The 21,645-nt window shown below is 40.1% G+C and overlaps 2 protein-coding genes across 11 annotated transcripts in view; one reads left to right on the top strand and one right to left on the bottom strand.

Annotated features, from left to right (window-relative positions):
* Positions 1 to 16,625, top strand: part of PALS2 (protein associated with LIN7 2, MAGUK family member) — a 56,072-nt gene extending 39,447 nt beyond the window's left edge. For all 6 annotated transcript variants that reach the window (XM_042817294.1, XM_042817293.1, XM_042817296.1 and 3 more), the window contains 8 exons: positions 209 to 436; positions 1,417 to 1,548; positions 2,778 to 2,877; positions 3,455 to 3,523; positions 4,309 to 4,470; positions 7,049 to 7,251; positions 7,681 to 7,809; positions 9,821 to 16,625. In XM_042817294.1, the coding sequence (XP_042673228.1) occupies positions 209 to 436; positions 1,417 to 1,548; positions 2,778 to 2,877; positions 3,455 to 3,523; positions 4,309 to 4,470; positions 7,049 to 7,251; positions 7,681 to 7,809; positions 9,821 to 9,997 (1,200 nt within the window). In that variant the 3' untranslated portion in view covers positions 9,998 to 16,625. The remainder of the gene's footprint in view (positions 1 to 208; positions 437 to 1,416; positions 1,549 to 2,777; positions 2,878 to 3,454; positions 3,524 to 4,308; positions 4,471 to 7,048; positions 7,252 to 7,680; positions 7,810 to 9,820) is intronic.
* Positions 16,626 to 17,984: 1,359 nt separating this feature from the next.
* GSDME (gasdermin E) overlaps positions 17,985 to 21,645 on the bottom strand; it is a 40,009-nt gene continuing 36,348 nt past the window's right edge. For all 5 annotated transcript variants that reach the window (XM_042817304.1, XM_042817300.1, XM_042817303.1 and 2 more), the window contains exons 9-10: positions 20,553 to 20,626; positions 17,985 to 19,495 (exon numbers count right to left, since the gene is read on the bottom strand). In XM_042817304.1, the coding sequence (XP_042673238.1) occupies positions 19,253 to 19,495; positions 20,553 to 20,626 (317 nt within the window). In that variant the 3' untranslated portion in view covers positions 17,985 to 19,252. The remainder of the gene's footprint in view (positions 19,496 to 20,552; positions 20,627 to 21,645) is intronic.

The raw sequence follows: 21,645 nt of genomic DNA, 5'->3' as shown, positions 1-21,645 counted from the left end.
AGGACTGCATGCAATCACGAACAATGAAAATCTTGTCTGAAAGTACTCTGTCACTTGATACTTACCTTACTCGACTCTTACGTTGTGTTATTGTCTGACATCACTGGGGGAGACAGTGTCCCGTAGATGTATATTTTTCGCTTGAGATGATGGTAAAATGCAATTGAAGTTCAGACAGTGGTAAAGTAGGTGTTAATACTTCTTTCAGGGTGTTACATTTCGAGTTGAGAACAATGATCTGGTTATAGCACGAATTCTCCATGGTGGAATGATAGATCGACAAGGTCTTCTGCATGTAGGTGACATTATTAAAGAGGTGAACGGCCACGAGGTTGGAAACAATCCAAAAGAATTGCAGGAACTGCTGAAAAATATTAGTGGCAGTGTCACTCTGAAGATTCTCCCCAGTTACAGAGACACGGTTATTCCTCAACAGGTCAGTAGCTCCTTTCTAACATTTCTGTCAAAAGATCTTCTACTTGGTACTTGAGAGAGTAAGATTAGGAGCAGACGTTCTGAGATTTTTGTGTGTGTATTTAGTGCTAGCAAAAGGGGTAATACTTGTATTTGCTTTAAAGTACATATTAGAAATGAGATTATTCAGTGTACTGAGATGATGTCTGCTTAAAAAATTATTAGTATCTTAGACTGATAAGCATTTGTATTCATGCAAAGCTGTTTCTTTCACCTCTGATGACCTAGCCACAGTCACAATGAACTGCAGTAAAGTGCTTGTGTTTTTAAATGATCCGTGTCCAGGTAGTGTTTCATGGAATTCAGATATACATATTGCATTCAACAGATGAGTTGACTTTAGGAAGCAACTTGGGTAGTGCTTACTCCATATCCTTCTGCTGTTGCCGTAGACGGTCAGTTTAGCCAATGCAGAAGTGATTTGTTGCTCTGAACGAGAGCATTTGAAACATCCTGTAAGACTCTTTCAGGTGGTGGATGTTAATGCCCATGAAAATAATAGTTACGTTTACATTCAGCATATTTTGTTGGTCTTAAAACATTGAGTTAATAGCAAATGTAATTCTTAGGATCAAACAAACCTTGAGAACAGAGTTTGAGCTCTGAGAAACGTTTGTGTTTTTAAGTAAGTCAAAGTTAGATTAGTAATTAAGTTGCATATACTGAAGTGAAAACACAAATACATTGTCCAGTCGAGCAGCTGGCTTTTTATTTTTGTCTTGCAGCTCCCTTAGCTAAGGTTTGCACTGCACATTACTTCTGCTCTCTCAGCTGGTTTGCTCTTTGTTTTTTTTCCATAACTTGCCTCTTACTTGAGAAATGCAAATTCCATCATATCAAACTTGTTATGCTGTAGGTAAAGACACTACTTCAACTTGACAGATGAGTTAGTAAGAATGGATTTTGTAATGTTTAAGCACTGTAAATTTTTCCACATTTCAGGTTTTTGTGAAATGTCATTTTGATTATAATCCATATAACGACAACCTCATCCCATGCAAAGAAGCAGGATTGAAATTTTCTAAAGGAGAAATTCTTCAGATTGTAAACCGGGAAGATCCAAATTGGTGGCAGGTTGGTAAATAAATCAATACTAAAAAAGAAAAAGTTTCGTTAATTTCCTTTATGATAAACTTTTTAATTTAAACTACTTAACGGCAGATAGAAGAAAAATATTTACATTGTAATCCAGTTTCAAGCTCTTAGTATTGGAAGTGAAAATATAAGCAGTTGCAGTAGTAGTGCATATAAATATATATATTATAGTGGTAGAAATAGCTTATGTAGCACTGTGTTTTTACTGTTACTGCTGTTTTTATGAACACACACATGTTCATAACCAAAGTGCTCAGCATTGTTTCAAACATAAACAGCTCATCATGTGAGGGGATGCAGGAAATTTATTACTGCCAAGCTAATTAACTTCAGAAGTTGAGCAATCTCAAACTTCAGAGTAGTTTGACATTTAGCTTATGTGCTGTCTTTGGAATAAATTTTTCAAAATTCTTCAGCTTGTAACTTGTGGGTGTCCAGGAGAAATAAATCCAGTGTGCTTATAAACACCTTGATGAGTGGCAAAAATGAAATATATTAAACTAATATATGAGTATGGTTGCAGGTTATGCCACTGGGAAAGAAAGTTAGATTTTTCCTTGGCCATTCTGTAAACTGTAGACTGTTACTGGGAATTCATGAACTGTGAAAAAATCAGAGAATCACTACTAGGTAAAAGCATACATCTCGAAAAGCAAACAGGTCTTGCTAGCAAGTGACAGGCCAGCTAGGTATGGGAAAGTGTAACATCTCATAACTGTGTGTTTGTATACGTTAAGCTTGCAGAGAATTGAGCCTGCCACTAAATGATTTTTTTAGAAATTCTGAGCCAAGCTTTCATTACCAAGAATACTTATGTTACTGAGATTTAAATCTGTAGTTACACAGTACAGAAGCTTGAAGGCATTGATGAGATCTGTGCGTAACATTCCCAGTTTATAAAATGACAGTTATTAAGCTATGCTGGAATCTGTTTGAAGTTGCTCAAGAATACAAAATAAAGGCACTGTGTACTATAATGCCTTGAGTTTTGTCACTTGAGAGCTGTAGCTGTTGAGTTCCATTTGGGATTTTTATGCTGAAAGTTTATGACTGGCTACAGGAGGCTAACAGAATGGGAACCAGTTACTGCAGAACCTTCACCACTGAGAAATTTGGTCAGGGTAAAAGTCAGTCATCGAGATGTCGTGAGAAAAATGCTTCTTACATGTCTCCTCTGATTTTTTTTATTTTTATTTTTTAATTTTCAGGCTAGCCATGTCAAAGAAGGAGGAAGTGCAGGACTCATTCCTAGCCAGTTCCTGGAAGAGAAGAGGAAGGCTTTTGTGAGAAGGGACTGGGACAACTCAGGTGAGGTTTAAGAGATTTCAGGGTTATGTTTTGCTCTGACTCAGTTTGTTTCGCTTTTACTATCTTCTCAGATACTTGAAAATTGTTGTATGGGAATATTGCTAAATGCTTATGATTATGTGTGCATGGTTTTGGCTTTGAGTGAAGGGCAGAGGCTAAAGTATGTGCTTAGTCTTTGTAGATACATGAATCAGTTTTACTACCTGCTGATGAAAAGCTGAGTGAGGTGGGAAAGCTGTACGGATTACTCTCTTTTATTCAAGATGTTTTTATTATATGCATTAAAAGTTAATAGGTGTTTTTGAAAGATTTTTCTAGGACTTTTTCAACTTTCTTGGAAAGCTTTTTTCTTCTGTGTTCTATTCTTTCTGCACTCCGTAATGTATATGAAAGTAGAAGTAATGTCCTTCCCTAGAATAGATGATTTTGGAAAAAGGAAGGTAATAATTTATTGAAAATAGTCTTTTCAAGTGCAATTAATGTAAACTTACACGTGTTCACGGAAGTCAGGTATGTAAATACTTTCAGGAAAAATGTTGAGCAAGAATGCTGATTTTGTCTCAATTTTTATCTGTAGGGCCTTTCTGCGGAACAATAAGCAGCAAAAAAAAGAAAAAGATGATGTATCTTACTACAAGAAATGCAGGTATCTTTGAATTTTACATATGAATCGAAGTTCTCTATGCTTTTAAACTTGAATAGTCTGGTGTGTCCAAAGGTGAAAGATTTGCAGTGAAATATTTGGCTAGGCAGTGAAATTTGGTCAGGGAGGTTTGTTGTTTAAAAACAATTGTGACCAGTGTAGATAAAATGGTACCAAGTATACACGTTTCAATAGGTGGAAGTCAGAGAAGAACTCTGTGTTAAAAGAGAAAAAAAATTATAACTTGCTAGTGAACTAAGGGAGGTGATCCTTCTCTGCTCAACACTGGTGAGGCCACACCTGGAGTCCTGCGTCCAGCTCTGGGCTGCCCAGAAGAAGAGACAGATGGAGTTACTGGACAGAGCTCAGTGAAAGGCCACCAATATGTCAGAAATGGAGCATCTCCTCTATGAAGAGGGACTGAACAAGAACTGGGAATGTTTAGGCTGGAGAAGAGAAGGCTAAAGGCAGAGATCTCATCAATGTGTAGAAATACCTGAAGGAATGAGCTGAGACAGCAGAGCTAGGCTCTTTTCAGTGGTGCTCAGCAAAAGGATAAGAGGCAGTGGGTACAAAATGAAACTCAGGGATTTCTGAACATCAGGAAACACTTTTTATGCTGTGTGTGATTAAATGCTGGCACAGGCTGAATGCTGGCGTGGAATGGTTGTGGAACATTCCTTGGAGATATTCAGAAGCCACCTGGACATAAGTGGCTGTTAGAACTCATTTTCTTCTTACATTACTGAATAGGTATTAACTATTTTTTGGTATTCTTCTTAATATAGAATTTGATCGTCACGAAATCCAGATCTATGAAGAAGTAGCCAAAATGCCTCCTTTTCAGAGGAAAACACTGGTCTTAATTGGGGCCCAAGGAGTGGGACGAAGAAGTTTGAAGAATAGGTTTATAGTACTGAATCCTACTAGGTTTGGAACTACAGTGCCATGTAAGTTGTCAGCACTCCTGGTGTAATACCACACTTTGAGTTTCTCATCTGAAAAATATGGGAAGTTTATCCCATTCATTGGTGGTAGAAGTAATTTCTCAGAGTATGTGAATTGTTTGTTGTGGGAAAACAAAAGAAAAAAGCATTCTTCATCTTTTCAGACAACGGAATTAGCATATGACAACAGTTAAGGTATTTGCAACTACCAATTAACTGTAACTGCTGCTGCTGAAAACCACTATTTAAGTATCTGCTGGGTTCATTCAGTGTCGGTTGCCATCACTTGAGGGGATCGTAGAAGTTGCTAGCAGTCTTCTGTAATAATCAGCCAGTGGAGTTTCTCAGGTCTGCTGTTTTGTTTTTTGTCTGTGGAAGCATCCTAGGCATTATAAATTGTTACTGAAGTATTGGAAGCGTAGGGAAAGGAAAGATGTAAACTTCCAATAAAATGGGAGTGTTTGTGATCCCTAAGGTCCGTATGATTATCTGATGTTTTATTCATCTGGCCTCAAACCTATGATCTTTCTTTTTTACTATCATTTTCAGAAAAAGAACCTCCTCTCCTCCTCCATTACTGAAATGTTTGTTTTCTTGTCTTTGCTACAGTTGGTTACTTTTGCTCACTTACAGGATGGGTGGTGGTGGTGTTTGCTTTTTTTTTTTTTAAAAAAAAACACAGCTTGTCAGTCTTCTGTTTGAACACAGATGCGAGACCCTTCTCTGCATTGCTATTCTCCTCCTGCCACCTGCCCTTCAGAATTTCAAAGCCAATTTGTTTCTCCTGTTTCCAGTTGGTAAGAAGTAGTGCTGATAAAAGGAGAGGAGGAACAGGTCTTAAATGAGATGAATTGTGCCGTGTGAGGGGAGAACCTCTCTTTCCTCGTGTGCTCATTGTCTAACCATTGGAACTGGCTAGTGCACAAGCCTTTTGTGAAGCTAATAAAAAGGTTGAGGGCACAGTGTTATTTTTTTAATGAAATCTTCCTTTGGAAATCCCATTGTTTATTAACTGGCAAAGTAATATGAAACTTTGTTACTTCAGTTTTTTTCCTCCTTTTTAAAAAGCCCTCAAAATTACCGATGTCTCTAAAACACTGTATCTGCATATCAATAATGTAACGCTGTGTTAAAATGCTTTCACTTGGAGCTCTTGAATACCCTTCAAGGTATCAAAATACACTTTCCCAAGCACCTGGCGGTTTCACTGCGTGCGTTCAATCTGCAGTTTGTTGTATGTGACATTTCTACTTTATATTGAGATTTTTCAGTAGGGTGATCAGTAGTCAGCGTAATCAGGCCTCAGTTTCTTTGACTAGAAGAAACTTCTGATTATTCACAAAAGATGTTTTTTATGTATGTTGGAAGATGGCTGAGATGGATCTGTGATGCCATAGGGTAAAGCACATCCTTAGTGTTGAGCCCAGATCCAGCAAAAGTGGCTGTTTTTTGAGGTTTTTTTCCTGCAGTTTGGGTAGCTGAACTCAAAAGTCATCTTCTGCCTGTGAGCGATCACACCTCACTCTCCAAGGTGTATTTCAAACTCCTCCTTTTTTTTTTTTTTTTAATATTGTATCAATCATTTGACTCCCAGTCTGACTGTGGAATCTTGTCTAAGATTAGGTGTTGGAGTAGCACTTGTATTACTAACAGCTTCAGAAGATTCTTGAGTTCTCTGTAATAGTTAAGTTGGTAGAAATCACTGGAGAGGTGGGAATGCTTTTTAGTTGTATCACAGTATTACAAAGGGATCCATTCACTGTTACTGTAAATATGTTCCAGAGTTCAAATCTAATTGAATGCAAATAGTGGGCAGTAATACAGTGATAGGGCAGCAAAGTAGGTAATAATCTGGTATTTTGTTTTATAATGTAATTCCATGTTCTTGCTTAAATAATATCTGTGCTGTAAATTGTGGGCCAATATCTAAGCTGGCTCATGTTTCACTTAAGTGTGGGCTTTAATTTCTGTGCAGTGAACATTCTTCGCTGCGAAGGGTAAGTTGTCCTGGGAAGTAGCATCAGCTGGCCTCCACCAAGTTTCTCATTGCTGTGGCTGGGCTTGTTCTGGCATAGGAGCTAATTTTTCTTAGAGCTACTTCAGGTGATTCTGCCTTGAATAACAGTGAGTGACGTATGTGATAATATTTTTGGGGGGAGTAGGACGGGGTGGATCTTGATGTGTATTCACTTGGTTTTCAGAAGTCAGTTTGTCATCTGTGAGTTCCATTTCATTGAAGTTCCATTTCATTTGCAAGTCATTTAAATAACTGTTTTCAGTCAATAATTAAGAAGATGATATAAATGCATATTGTATATGGTTTGTAGGAGTAATGCAAAAGAAAAATAAATATCTAAGGGTAAGCAGTGTGTAGCAAAGAACAGAAATAAAGAGAATGGGAAGGGCTGTGCACAGTTCTGGAATGTATGCTAGAATAACTGATGACTCTGTATATGGAACCATGATAATTACGCTTCATTCCTTATCATAATCTCCATAATTTAAAGGCAGCCCAATCTTGTGCACGTATTCCAAGTACAAAAAGATTAACATTCAGTTTGTATTTTAAATTTTTTTCAAGTTACTTCACGAAAGCCAAGGGATGATGAAAAGGATGGACAGGCATACAGATTTGTGTCACGAGCTGAAATGGAGATGGATATTAAAGCTGGCAGATACTTAGAGCATGGAGAATATGAAGGAAATCTTTATGGCACTAAAATTGATTCTATCCTTGAAGTTGTTCAGACAGGAAGGACCTGCATTTTGGATGTGAATCCACAGGTATATCATTCATAATGTTACACTAAAAATGTGGAGTATAATGTTGATGAGGCATGCCTTTAAATCCGAAGGCTTCTGACCTGGTTGAAAGATTATGCTGCCAACTGGATTTGTGGGTTTATGGAACTGAGCTGGAGTAAGTTACAAAGATGGTGGGGAAAAAACAGATTCTGCATGGAAATGGGAGCCTTGCAGAGTAGCAGTTGCTCTTTTCAGAGCAACTGCTGAAATGATGCTGAGCATTTCAAAGGGCAATGTAGGAGTTTCTGAAATAGAATTAAAAATCTTCCCCCATCTTGTATTTCTACTGGTTGTAACATAATAGTCTTGCAGTGCCCCTTAAGTAAAGGGGATGTTTTGGTTGGTTTGATTGGTTGGTTGGTTGGATGTTTGGATTTTTTTTTCCCTCTCTTTTTTAATTGCTTCCAGGCCCTGAAAATACTGAGGACTTCAGAATTCATGCCCTACGTAGTGTTCATTGCTGCTCCAGAGTTGGAGACTTTGCGTGCTATGCACAAGGCAGTGGTAGATGCTGGAATTACAACCAAACTTCTCACTGTAAGCAGATTATTTCATACTTACTTTGCTTTGAACAGGATGTTCTTTATTTATTTTCATTTTTTTAATTTTTTTTTCTAAAACCGAAGTCTTCAAGAAAAGTAAGGCAAGATATTTGCTGATTGCTTACTAGGAATTAATTAAACCCTATGTATAAGGCAGAGTGCTTCTTCCTTAAAAATAGCCCTCTTACAGACAGTGTTGATTACCTGAATTACCTGGAATGTATTCTTTGGGAAGGGCCACCTTTGATTATTTACAGCGAGTTATAGATACCTTGATGGCAGATGTTCTTTTACATAAGCGCTTTTCCTTCACTTCACCACCTCACCCCCAGCACAGTTGTTTTTTCAGGTTTGTCTTTATGTTATGGGTGTGCCTTAAAAAGGTAATCTGTAATCCTTAGGAAAGACATTACAGACTGTTTGGAAAACAAAAACAAAAACCAACAAAACAGAATCAAAATAAACAAACAAAAAAGCCAAACAAAGCAACCAGAATTCAACTGGACCTCATTTCCACTGCTGCAGCAGCACACGCTGCACCAGAAATGGCTGAGAGCTGCCAGAAAAAGCAGCATTGAATAGCTTCTCCTCCTGTGATGTTCCTTGGATTTGTCACGTAAAGCAAAGTGGTACATTTTATTCCTCAGATCCTGTCTCCTTTTCCGAGACCCAGCGGAGACAAATGAGAGGCATAGCAAATTATAAATGTTCTGTACGGGTTTGAACTTTCCCACTGCACGACCAGTGCAAAAAAATAAATAAAGCTCAGGCTGGGCAGTTAATGAAATGATTCTCTACGCTCAGCAGTACGTCTTCCCCTTCTGGGAAAAGCCCTGGCATGCTGACAACTCAGCTGTGGTTGTATAGCTTAGATACTAGTAATACCTTGTGTGATGCTGATGGGGCATTCCAAGCTATAAAATGAGATTTAATTTGTACGGAAGGAATGTGGGATTTGTCTTTTTTTTTTTCTCCTGAAACCTGTGAGATTCTGTTCTGTAAACAATCTGAGAAACCCTAGTTGTGGACTCAGGTTGTTATGGATTCTGGTATGTCCGTGGGTGCTTTGTGTTTCCTCCTTCCTCCAAACACTGACTTTTGCCTTGTGTAATCAAGAGGCAAGATTAAGACTGTCCAGACAAGTATAAAAGTAATTTCCTGCACTTCCTAAAATTTGATTCCCTAAGGGACATCCTTGCTTTTGTTTTACTTCCCCTGTGAATAAGAAAGAGGATAGTTACATATAAAATATGCACTTTATGAATCTCTACGGATTCTGCATCGTGATGTTGGACATCTGCAGCTTCCTGAACAGAGAAGAAATGTGCATTTAAAGTATTACATTTAACATTTGCTAGTGGGTCTGTCTACACCATTCCTGGCTTCCCAGGCCACTGCAAGAACTCTGGCTCCTGTGGTGCTGCATTTGCTTCCCTCCTTCATTTACTGTGAAAGGAAGGCTATTCACATAGTTCTTAATTTTGGCTTTTGTATTTACCACTGTAGTGGCATTTTAAAGATCTGAGATTCATTCAGAAATGCAGCTTTCATGATCTTTCATTGCACGCTAATTCAAATTCTTGGGGTTTTGGTGCTTTCTGTAGGGAAGAAAAAAGAGGCATAAATAAATGTACATAACCGACCCAATTACTCCCAAAGCATTACCTATTGTGACTGAATTGTCAGCTGCCTCCACAAAGTGACAAACTGTCTGTTGTGCACACAGGGCCCCTTTCATGTGCTGTTATTGACTTCCTTAAAAATGGCCAGCTGTGCAATATTTGGTTTCCATATTTAACACTGTTGACATCAAATTTAAATTGTCAGTCCCGTCAGTGCATCTTAGCTTGAGGGTTTTGTGGCTTCATTGTAAATATTTTATTTTCTTAATACGTAGCAGTATCAAGCTTTAAATGAAGTCATTCATACTACATCACTGCTACTTCTCCATTGGTAAGGATGTGGCAGGTCTTCTGTTCTTAGTAACTTCCAAATGCTTCCAACAGGACACTGATCTGAAGAAAACAGTGGATGAAAGTGCCCGGATCCAGAGGGCGTACAACCACTACTTCGATCTGACCATTGTAAATGACAACCTAGACAAAGCCTTTGAGAAGCTGCAGACTGCTATAGAGAAACTGAGGCTGGAACCACAGTGGGTCCCGATTAGCTGGGTGTACTGAGATTGCTGAAGATGAGCTTAAGTAACAAATAAAATCAACTGCAGGAAACAAACTAACGTGACAAGATGTGGTGTAGATAGCGATGATAACTGCGGCGCCTGCGCATTTTTACTATGTGTATATTCAAAAGTACACTATTCTGACTTTTTATAATAATGCTGAAGGGAAAGTGTACTTAAATATGTAATTTATTTTAATTTTTCTAACTTTTTACAGATAACCTTTCTATTCATATCACATGAAGGAAATGCGTTTAAGCATTTTATACGTTTTGATTTAGTACCTTTGCCTTTTTCATCTGAGAAACTTTCAGTCCTTCACTTTAACATTTACATCTTGGTCTTACATTTTCACTGTGACTAAAAAGAGGATACTTGAAACAATTTTTGTAGAACTTGTTAATGTCAGTGTTTGACCGGTCAAAAGTCTATAGCTCCTATTAGGAAACAACACTGGTTTCTTTTTTTTTTTTTCCTTGAAGTAATGATTTGACAGGAGTAGAATTTCAAATGCTAAAAGCAACAAGTGACACAGCTCCATTGCTCCAGCTTCTTTCTGCTGAATGTTGAAGCATTCTCGATGTTTCACGAATTCCTGGTGTCTCTTGATTTAGACAACTGTTCTGTAGGTTCCCTTACGTGTTTCTTGAAATCACACGAAGCAATACCTTGCATGCTGCTCATCAGCTGTTCCTGGGAGCCAACCTGTGTGAAGCCTCTTGTGGTGGAAGTACCTACGGCAGGGAGCGTGTATGCAAGGTAATTCAGTGCAGTGCTGAATAGCTGGAGAGAGAACCTGATAGCGGAGCCTTGTAGAGTAAAGCTTAGTATTTAGGACTGTTGTATTCATGCGTGTGAAAACACATTGATTTTAAAAAAAGCAAACAAACAAAAAACAAACAAAAAAAAGAACCCAAGCCAGAATTTTCTTTTCTTAGGACATCATTGATGTTTAAATAGTGATCTGTGGCTTAATTTCCTGAGATATCTTGTGTTCTCTTTTGGAAAATTTGTGTGATCAAACTGTTGTATTTTTGAGTGTGATGTAATGGAATTTCTGTGCTCTTTGTTGCATTGTGTTTTTAATTGATTTTTTCATTAGGTAGCTTGTAAATTGGAAGCTTACTGCTAAAAAGCCACGCTGTTCATAATTTTTGTGCTTTACAACATACTTCTTTTTGTGTTTGGTGACAGTTCTCCCCTTTGTAGGCTCATAGACGTAAGTCACGTTAGGTTCATCGATCAAAGCTTATGCTAATGTAAGTTTCTGCTTGACAAGAACAAAACGAAAATACAGCTTGTCACTGAGACACGCTCTCTTTGTGATCACATTTTATATTACTCTGTTAGCTGTTGTATATAGCAACATTCACCATCGCTTTCCAGGCTAACAGAAGTCATCTATTTGCTTAATTTCTCTTCCATCTGATGACAGGCACCTTGCTTCTGAATTCTTTTTCAACACCAAAGTGTGATACAGAACATTCAAAAAGGCAATTTCCTCAGAGGTTTTTCTGAAGAAAAAGAGGCCTGCACACTGTAAAGCAGTATTGGTTCCTAGAGCCCTTAAAGCCTTCTACATGCACGTGAGAATCTACTGATATAAGAAAAGCTTACATCCCAAAAAGCAAAACCACCCCACCTATATGCTACAGGTGATTTTTAAAGCTGATGAAGTTGGTTGTTTGGCAGGAGGCAGCTTAAGATCGCAGTGCATTTGGAAAATGTTTGTCAGAGCTGTGTAAGCATGGGGTGTCGTGGCTCTGAACACGGAGATTTCAGTCTTGTGGAGGGAATCTGAAAGTTTCAAAGGAAAATCTGTGCCACTACTTTTGGTTTAGTTTGCTCCGGTTTTATTTAAGCTGGGTAGAGCTTTTAAGTGTGGCAGCATCAGCACTAGCCCTTTATTTGCCTTTCCCAGAGATGTGTTCTGTGATCCTGTCACTCAGAGACTGCTCTGAGAAATAGATGGAGTGTTTTATATGGCAGCAAAGACAGCAGAGCCGTTGCTTGACTACTTCAGTGGTTTCGTTTTGGCATTATAAGCTTAACGTGATGGAACTGTGTTTGTATGCTGTGTCATAGAAGACCTACATGTGCTGTAAATAAGATGTGCTTCCCGGACAGATGTGATGCCTTTTCCTTATGAGTTAGAAAATACTCTGTGATGCCAAAAGTGGGCTGAGCTCACTCTTCCTTAACAAACGGCATGAGATGATTCTTCAGTTTCCACCCCACAGTGGTTCATATTGCAAACACCACTTGTTGTCATCGTTTTTCAGACAGGTGCTCAGCCAAAAGAATCCCATGAGACATGGGCACCAAGGGTCAGTGACGAAAACCTCGCTCCTCCTATTTCCACCTCAGAGATCACACTGTGCAAAGGGCCTACCCAGTAAGCAGTCTCCAAGTAGCTGTGTATTTGCTGAAGCCTGAAGCTTTAGCTTTCGCTTAAGCTCCACAGTGTTTAGCAATCAAGCACATTTAAGTCAGCACCGTGGAGCCCAGCAGCTGACCCTTTGCTGCTGTTAATATAGATGCTAATGAGAAGTACAATCTGAGGCAATAAGCAGTGGGTTGCTAAGGTTGCATTCAAGAACCGTTATCAAAGTGAGAGCAGGTTTTAACTGGATGGTCACATGCGAGTTCAAAGGAGGAAAAAATACATTCCTTGCATCTGTTTGTTAAATCATATGAACTGAGAGTCCATGCTGGCAGGTGTGTAGTGTTTGGGAATTATTTTTTTCATCAGATATTCTGCTTAGATTATTGTTGCCCAGTAGGGTGACTGGATTGAAAATAAGTTACTTTTATTAAACCAAAGCATTCCTGGAGAGTCTTGGAAGGAGGATGTCATGTTGGTCACGTACACGGTGGTGCCAGACTCCACCTGTTATAGTGTGCTAAGTCAGAAGTTGGGCAGGGAGCTGTGAGGAAAAAGATGGTGTGAAAGGCGAGTTCTGAGCAAGGGAAGCCATTTCATATAAGAGCTGTTTGAAGTATTCCTGGGGGATAAATAGCTAGGATGTCAAGTCTCTCATTCTGTACTGAGCATTCATTTTCCAGATAACAGGAAAACTTTTGCATTGACTGTTAATAATGATAGGTGTGTCTGAGCGAGGCGAAGATGCTGCTAAATGTTTAAGATATGTGGTATGTATCACAAGATAAATATTTAAGCAAGTAGATTAGCAAAGTGAATTATCAAATAGTTGTCTGTGTATATGTATGTATGTGGATGGTGAAACAAAAACACTCATGTCTGCAACCACATTTCTATCTCCCATGACTTAATCCAGAAATGTACCTGCATGTGAGACTTTAGAACTGGTACACTTCTCTACCTGGTTTGTTGTGTTTACTAATGTATATTTTTCTAAATATACAGATATTTCAATCTAAAAGTTCTATATTTATCTGTAATTTCTATGTTTTAAACAGTGCATGGAGGTGCTGTAAAATTCTGTACATATAGAGAGACTTATAGAAGAAACACTGTTGTTGCCCTCTGTATGAAAAGCTATACATAAAACTGCAGTCAATATGCCAATACCCATAAGTTATTTCTTTAAATGCACCAAAAATTCCTCAAGCTCTACACCAGTCTCAACCTTAATGTAAATACTGTTTGGTGCATTTATACCCACGTGATTACCTTGCTGTCTCTGTTAGACCTGCAGGTCTACTTTAGGTTCTAAGTCATGTGACAACATGCAGTCAATTAAAGTTTGGTATAATATGTCATCTTGCATAGACTTACAAAGGGCTTTAATAATGTAAGCATAAAATGGAGGTAAAATTGGAGCAGTATCACGTACTGACACAGGCAAGGGAAATAAGCCTTACACCTGGTTTGGTACTCTCAGGCTGCAGAGTTCTCAGATCAGTGCAGCTCTGTGTCTCAGTCATACAAAAGCTGCAGGATAGCAGATTGACTCTTTCTGAATCTGTGTTTGTATTATCTGTCACATCCTTGGTAGATTCAAATGGAACTTTTTTTTTCCTTATCTTCTGTCCTAACTCATTGTGTCCTCTCAAATCCTACCTGAGTGATTTGCTGTACAAACTGCCGGCAGCTCAGCGTTCAGGAAGTGTTCCATGGTTTGTTTGTATGGTTGTTTTTTTTTTAAGACTGATTCAGATAATGAACAGGACGTTTTCTTTTAACTTTTAAAGACAGAAAATTCCAGGCTAGGGCCCCTTTGAAGCCAAGTTTGCCTCTCTGCTGTGTTTAAGAAAGGACCAGTGGAGAAGGACAAGTAGACACAACTCTGGAAATCAGGAGAGCTGGGTTATGTTTTTACACAAGCCATTACTGTGAACATGATCCAACCCGAACTTCTCTCCCTATTCCTTGGCTTCCCATCTAGTCTTCATCTATCTTCATCTTTCAGACTGAACTTGGAGGCAGATGCCAATTCTCAAAACATGTACAGTGCCTGCTGCAGTAGTTGCCCAGTCACTTTTTGTGCCTGTAGGTACAGTTTTAACACTAATTACAGGTGGAAGTCTGTCACATCTATCATGCTAATATGAGTATTTGCTTCATGCAGGGTTTCTTGCCTCACCCAAATTCTGAAGGGTTAAAGCATTGTGTTGTTATTGCCAAGTTTAACAATGCTTCTTCTGCAAAAGTGTTCAGAGATTGATTTATCCGCGTTTAGATAGTGGTCACTGGATACAAGAGACTTCTAGTCTGCCAGACCTCTTGCCTTAAATATCCCTGTAGTTCTTACAGAAAACCTCTCCTGGGCCATTAACAAGATTTCTTCAGTGAAAGGGACTTTGATTTCTCTGCTGGACTGTCGTGCTTGAAGGTGGAGAGGTTCTGGCCCTGGTTTCTTTGTTTTTTCCCCCACCCTTTTTGGTTTTCGCATCTTTAACAATCTTTCTAATGTGAACTGTCTGGGATTCTCACCTTGCCTCCTTCAGAAGACACAGTGGTCAACATAATCATTGGTACTTAAGAACAGTGGAACTTGCTGTTGGCAGTCCTGTACAGGATGCAAAAGAAAAAATCCTATTGCATTAAAAAAAAATGTAAAATTAACAAATTTTCAGAGGCAGCTTTGGCTTCCAAATAGTATTAGTGTACTTGCACACTGATTTATAGATCTGTAGAAATAGATATAGATAAATAGAACTTAGGATTAATACACTGCAAGTATTTAAAACAGTATTTGCTAACTTGAATTCGCCATTTTGGACCACAGTGGGATACTGTTCCACAAACTGCCACCATAAACTGCTGAATTCTTTGTTCATTTACTGGTACTGGAGCTGGAATTTACCTGCTTACATAAAAATGCCAGCTTGGTAAAGGCTGTGCAGGAGTTTTACCTCCAAACAGATTTTTTTTTCTTCCTTTTTTAAAGGAGAGTTTCAGCAATATTTATATTTTATAGGATACAGTACATTTAAAGTAAGTGTGAATTTTGTTCTCAATATTCTTAACCTTTTCTCATAGTAGTCGGGTATGGATTTTCTTTCACTGCTCATGCAGAGGTTGGATGGGCAATAGGACCAGCCTATAATGATAATAGGGTTGAAGTAGTCCTGGAACCATTTTCTCCCATTTATTCATTAGCTCCATGGTAATGCATGTCCCTACAAGTTCGGCTGTCTTCACAGCTGATGCAAGTCAGCACTCCATGGGTAGGCAGCACTCACCTGGAGTATGGTAGACCTCTTCCTACAGCCCCAGTGACTTGTCAGTCATTTGACATCTTGTATGATGTGCAGAGCAGCATTAATGACACCGCTTTGTACAGTTCTGGGAGTGGCAGCAAAATCATTGGCTGCAAAATTCTTGTGGGTTGTTTTTCTTCTGGTTTTTTTTTTGGTTTTTTTTTTGACCAATTTGTGTTGGTTCCTCTTGTGCAATTACTTATGGAGAGAGCTGCAGAAAGGGATTTCTCCCCCACTGAAAAGGCATGTTGAGCTTTCCCTGGCCCTGACTCCTGCAGCATGCATCTCCTGTATGTAACACTTGAGTACTCCGAAGTAAGGAGGAACCTCTTCCTTAGGTTTTAAAGCAGAAATTTTGGCACCCTCTCACCCCAAGCTGGGCTAAGAACTATCAAACCTTGTTTAAGTGTTTTGATTTAAATATGTGTGTTAAAAGTGTCAGTGTACATCTCTTTCCCTTGCTTATTCTCATATCTGTTTTTCCCTCGTGGAAGCTTTGAAGAATTATTTTTTTTCCTTCTACAGAATATTAAACTAAACTGGATTTAAAACTTGTAAATGTTGAAGAACTGCTCTCCTGTAAAGAAACACTTTCTATTAGCTGAAAATATCCTACAAAACAATCTTAACTATTAAATAAACTTTCTAGTGCAAAACTGAAGCTGACTTAGTAGCAGCTAACTGTTGTTTGAATACAGTGCTTTAGAGCAGGCCTAGGAGGTGGGACTCAATAACAGGCTGACTTTCTATTGATCAGCTACCACATAGGACATTTTTAAATTGTAACTTGTTTTCTAAAACCCCCATTTGTCTTTTTCACAGCTAATATTTTCACAGTAAACACAGCCAAGCGTAAAAACATTAATGTACAAATTGTGAAATTCTCTTAATTCCCAACAAAATATTTTTGTATATAATAAAGATTTAATATTGAAAAACTACACTCTTTTTTGTTGGATTTTTTTTTGTCTTTTCTGTGATTTGTAGCTAACTAAGAGATGCTATCCATAGGCTGTGAAGGCTTACCAGGAAGAAAAGGCAAGCAGTGCTGTGGAATTCCCCTGCCCTCCTTCCAGATTGAAGGGCTGTGCTCCTGTGCTAAGCTCCGGGACTCAGCTACAGCTTGGAGGGTGGGAAATGAATGGCATTCAACATTTGAAACTAATTTCAAGGGGGTGAAAACAGGATGGAGATTCTCTTGTGAAAGAAAGGTGTTGGTCACAGTTCAGAAATGTGACTTTTTGGCTTTTGAATGCACCCATTCCAGATCCTATGCAGAGCACTCTGGGCCTCTTCAACCATCCTATAAATACCACTGCTAAAGCGGGGCTGCTTACTTTCTAATCACTACCCTATTAAGGGTGTCAGTCTCCTATGTTCACATTGTAATTCACCAGCATACATAAAGCTCTGGCAGCTGAGGCCTGCAGCACAAGGTGAGCACTCATTACTCGTTACATCAAGGCTGAGGCTGCTGGAGACAAAAATAAAAAATAAATCAAAGAGACTGAAAAGCAACTGCTGACCTCACCTTCCCTTGTCCCGATGTGATTCTGAAATGCAAAGCTGAGGGGTCTTCCCCCTTCTGTAGAAGGCAACTGTATCAGGAAGCAACAAGGGAGAGACAGCTGAGAGTGAAATGAAGCGCCAGCCTCTCCTGAAGGACCCCAGTGCCCTCTTACCACCTCTGTTTTCTAGGGAAGACCCCAGCTAACCTTGAAGGAGCGCTTTCTGTACGAGGCCAGCCTGTCACAAGCAATCACTGCTTCAGCCAGGATGCACTGAGTAGAATCTGAATTCATTTGGATCAGTGCAGCCAGGGTCCCTGAAGAGGCTCTCCTCATTTAGCTTAGGGAAGGGCAGAACAAAACTTAGATGGAGAGAGACTCATTGTTGCTGCTGCCTCTTTGGATTTATGTATCCCCAGCCTGAGCTATTTTGAATGTTCACGTGCAGAAAGATGCTACTTTCAGAAGGACAGAGAGCACATAAAAGGGCAGACCCACGCCTGGTGGCTGCCCTGTGCAACCACTGCCTTTTTTTTGTAACAGTTTCTATAGAATACCTGGGGGTCTTTTTCCTATGCAAACAAATCCCCTCATACATGTTCAGTACAGCCCACCAACCCTGAAAGCAGTTAAGTGCAGCACATACAAGGCTTACAATAAGAGTAAAATCAGGGTACGTGGACAGCAGCACTACGTGGAGTCACACGCATCTTCTTGCTGTCTGCACGCACCAACTTTCAAAGCCAAGAAAAGGACTGGAATCAGAAAAAGGATGACTGGAAATCACGCAAATTGACTTTTAAAATTATTCTACTGTCCTGACATCCATGACATTAAATACAAAATTCTGATAAAACAATTACAGAGGCAACTTGCTTACGAGCAGTTGGCAAAAGCAAACCTTCCCATGTACAGACACACAACTCACACAAGCAGGGTAAGGTGCTCTCAGGGCATTTCCGTACGCACCAGTGCAGCGTTGGGCCAAAACCATCAGCTTCACTTCACACTCACATTACAAATGAGACACTGAAACACCACCACCTCAGTCTGAGCACCTCTCCTTCCAGGTGCCTAACTGTCAACCATCCCTCAGTGCTGGCTAAGAGCACCAAGAGCCTGCTTCATTGGAACAGCTTCCTGCATTTACAGTGATCTCTCCTGCACTTCTGTCCCATTTCCATGATCACAGAAAATTATGGTCAAAAAAAGGCAGAACAGTTCAAAGCACAAAGTGCTTTACATTAACTGTACTATAAAGCTCTGCTGTTAATGAAAGACACAAGCAAAACACTGACAGTGTCACATGGGTAAAATGATTGCTTTGTGGAGTGCAGCAAGGACTTCTGCTATGCACATACCAGAAGGCATCACCGTATCTCAAAGAGAAAGTTCAAAATACAATGTAAGCAGCTGAAACTTGCTAAGCTTAGTAAAAACTTATTGGAAAAGAGGTAGAAATCCCTAAGGTGGTCTCAGTTTTGGAAAAAAAAAAAAAAAAAAAAAAAGAGTTCATTATTTCCTGCAGTGTGCAGCTCACATCCATAAAGCCAAACTACACTTAATGAAGAAAAACCTAATGAAGTGCCCTCCACTTCACATCCTCCAGAGTGAAGGTATTCTGCATGTCAGGTCTTGAGTGAGCAAAGCACGTACTGCATTGCACAATGCTACATTTCCACAGCCTTTTTGCTCGCTTGCTTACAAAAAGCAGTTTGTACTTTGCAGTTTTCTCCCACGCATATTAATGCAAGCAATCAGGCTTCCACTGCTCTGCAGTTCTGACAACTATCAGAACAGCTATGTTCAATTTCTCTTCCAGGCTCATCTTTTTTTTCCTTCTTCCCCTGCATCCCTTATTTACTTATTTATGTATTTTCCACTGCAGACAAACCTTAGTGGAGCTGCAGAGCAGCAGTGTGCTCACTCCTTGCCTGTGCTGCCCTGTGACACCTGCCTTCAGTGCTCTGAGAACTCAACCCCAGGGCTCTCACATGCTCACAAGCATCAGCGCTACACTGCAAAGCTACACAAGGAAGAACAGGGAGGGCAGTAAGTGCTCAGAAAAGCTCCTCTACAGCCCCACTCAAACTGTGAAGCCCGCAAAGCGCAACATAAAGAACAAGTGGGAAGAATCTGGGTTCTCTCATAGTTACAGCTTTTACAGAAGACTCTGTCTTCTCCAAATTAATGTTCGTTGAAGCAAAAAGCCTTTGCACGACATCAAATCTTCCTGTGTCAGTGAGAGTTGCCACCAAAGGACTGCTCAGTGCCAAAGTGCCATCAGCTGAAGCGATGTAAGGCTGTATTTATGAGAGAGAGAAAAAGAGAAACAAAGACATTAAAAAGGCCTTTCAAGCAGTGCTGTTTGGTGTCACACAGCTTAGTTCTTTCTTACAAAGCCACTGGAGAGCTTACAAGGCAGTGTAAAAGGGAAAGATTCCCTGTTCCATCAGCCTTGACAAGTACAACGTACTCATCCCCAACCAAAGCTCACCTCCCACAGTTATGTTTCAAATACTCCATTGATTTATGATGGCCCCCAGCCTGGTACCACCCACGCCCTGGTTCACCCTTGTGATGCTGGGGATACCAGCACCCCCAGGACAGACCTGGGATTTACAGTACCAAGGAAACCCAAATGCCAACAATTTAAGTGTCCTGATGCAGGCACCAAAACCTGAAGCAGTTTTAAGGGATTCCCAAATAACCCTCCAGATTCCAACCATGATGAAGTAGGTGACTCACTACTGCCTAGAAAGACAGTTTTGACTTACTATGGCAAAGAGCTGCTCCACAGATTACAATTAACCCTCTTACTCTGAAAAACTCCAGCATTCATCTTCTCTCTACACATCTAAAGGGTTCTACTGTAATTTTTGTCACTGACCTTAAGAAATTCAGAGCCAATGTCAACCCTGTGCCTTCTTTTAAATAGTTTTAATGAATGGCCTCTGAGATTTCAAACTTCAGAATCTGCCAACGCCCAAGCAACACTGGTATCAAAGCAGAGTTTCTGTTCCCCAAGGGCAGGTGATTATCGCTAGTGAGATTTTTAAATGGGCTATGGAGACTACTAGTAAATTAAAACTCAAGTTAAAATTACTATTTTTTTTTGCTCTCAGCTCACAGAGTCACCAAAATACAGAAATGCTTCAGAAATGAGGTACCCATGTGCAGTAAATTACCCACACTGTTTGCCACTGTCAGGCTCTGACCCTGTCTAAGCAATGCTTCAAGCCGAAATTCACACTGGAGCCTGACATCTGCTTTCTTGGGTGGGAACACAGTGAGCCATGGAACGCAGCCATTACTGCTGCTGGTGCCCGCATGCTACACGGGCACGCTCTGATTACTCACCAAGCAACACAACGCCGGAACAACCTGTAGATCAGAGCAGGCACGCAGCAGGACAAGAGTGTAATCAGACAGCTCTGTGAAGGAGACATTAATAGGGAAAGATTGTTTCCAGTGAGCAGCCTACAAGGCTGGCTGCTGGAGCTCTGCCATTGGGCTCTCCTGCTGAGCAGCAACAGCAGGCTGCATTTCTGAGGCCCACGCAGGTACAGAGCCCTGGGAAACAGGAACAAAGAGATTCTACACCAAGGAGAGCTGTGACAAAGTGCTCTGCTGGACACAGGGAAGAGGCTGATCCAGACCTTTCCGGTTTGCTTCCTAGACTGTAGAATCAAAGGGGGTGGGCAGTGGGTGGAAGCAAACCCTGCCCTTGACAGAAAGGTAGCGGTGGGAAGGATCTCCTCCCTGGCATTTTCTTCCTCTCCCCAGGTATTTCCCCAGTGTTTCTGGGAGCCTGCAGGCAGGCATATGATTTAGGCTCTGAATGAAACAAGAACCTCTGTTCTCAAAACCTGTTGTAGATGCTGACCTCAGCCAAAACACGATTTGAGAGGAATGACATAGCTTACTCTGCCCTGGGGAGATGGACTCAATGGTCCCTGTGGTGCCCTTCAACTTCGTAACTGAAATCCGTAAGAGAAGCAACAGGCATAAAACAGCTTTGGATCTTAATCCAGCTGCAGTTATGCCTGGACACGAGAAGCAGACGTCATGTCCAAAGCCAAGTGATAATTCAGCATGCTCAATTAGCTGCACTCTGCTGTTAATAGCATCTGACAAGCATTACCACACCAGTGGCTGTTTTCTATCTCTTTTCCCTATCTACAAATTAGTTAAGCTTTCCTATCTGTGTACCATTCATTCATGGATGCAAACTGATACTCTGCTGCACGGCGTCACATCTAGAAATGCTGCACTGTACCAATTCTAGCTCATATTGCACTGGATTCCTTTGTTAACCTTAATGTCAGGTAAGCCTTTATGTTTGACAGAGAGGAGAAAAAGCCAGGAAAGAAACTATCTTGGATTCTGCAGGTGACCTGTAATTAACACTGGTGTCAAATAAATGCCATCCTCACCACCTAGTTGGCATTTA

The sequence above is a fragment of the Centrocercus urophasianus genome, unplaced genomic scaffold (genome assembly GCF_019232065.1).
Source record: "Centrocercus urophasianus isolate 14NV4802_14NV808 unplaced genomic scaffold, USGS_Curo_1.0 seq_16, whole genome shotgun sequence".
Lineage (NCBI taxonomy): Eukaryota > Metazoa > Chordata > Aves > Galliformes > Phasianidae > Centrocercus > Centrocercus urophasianus.
This window is presented reverse-complemented; position numbering and strand designations above follow the sequence as displayed.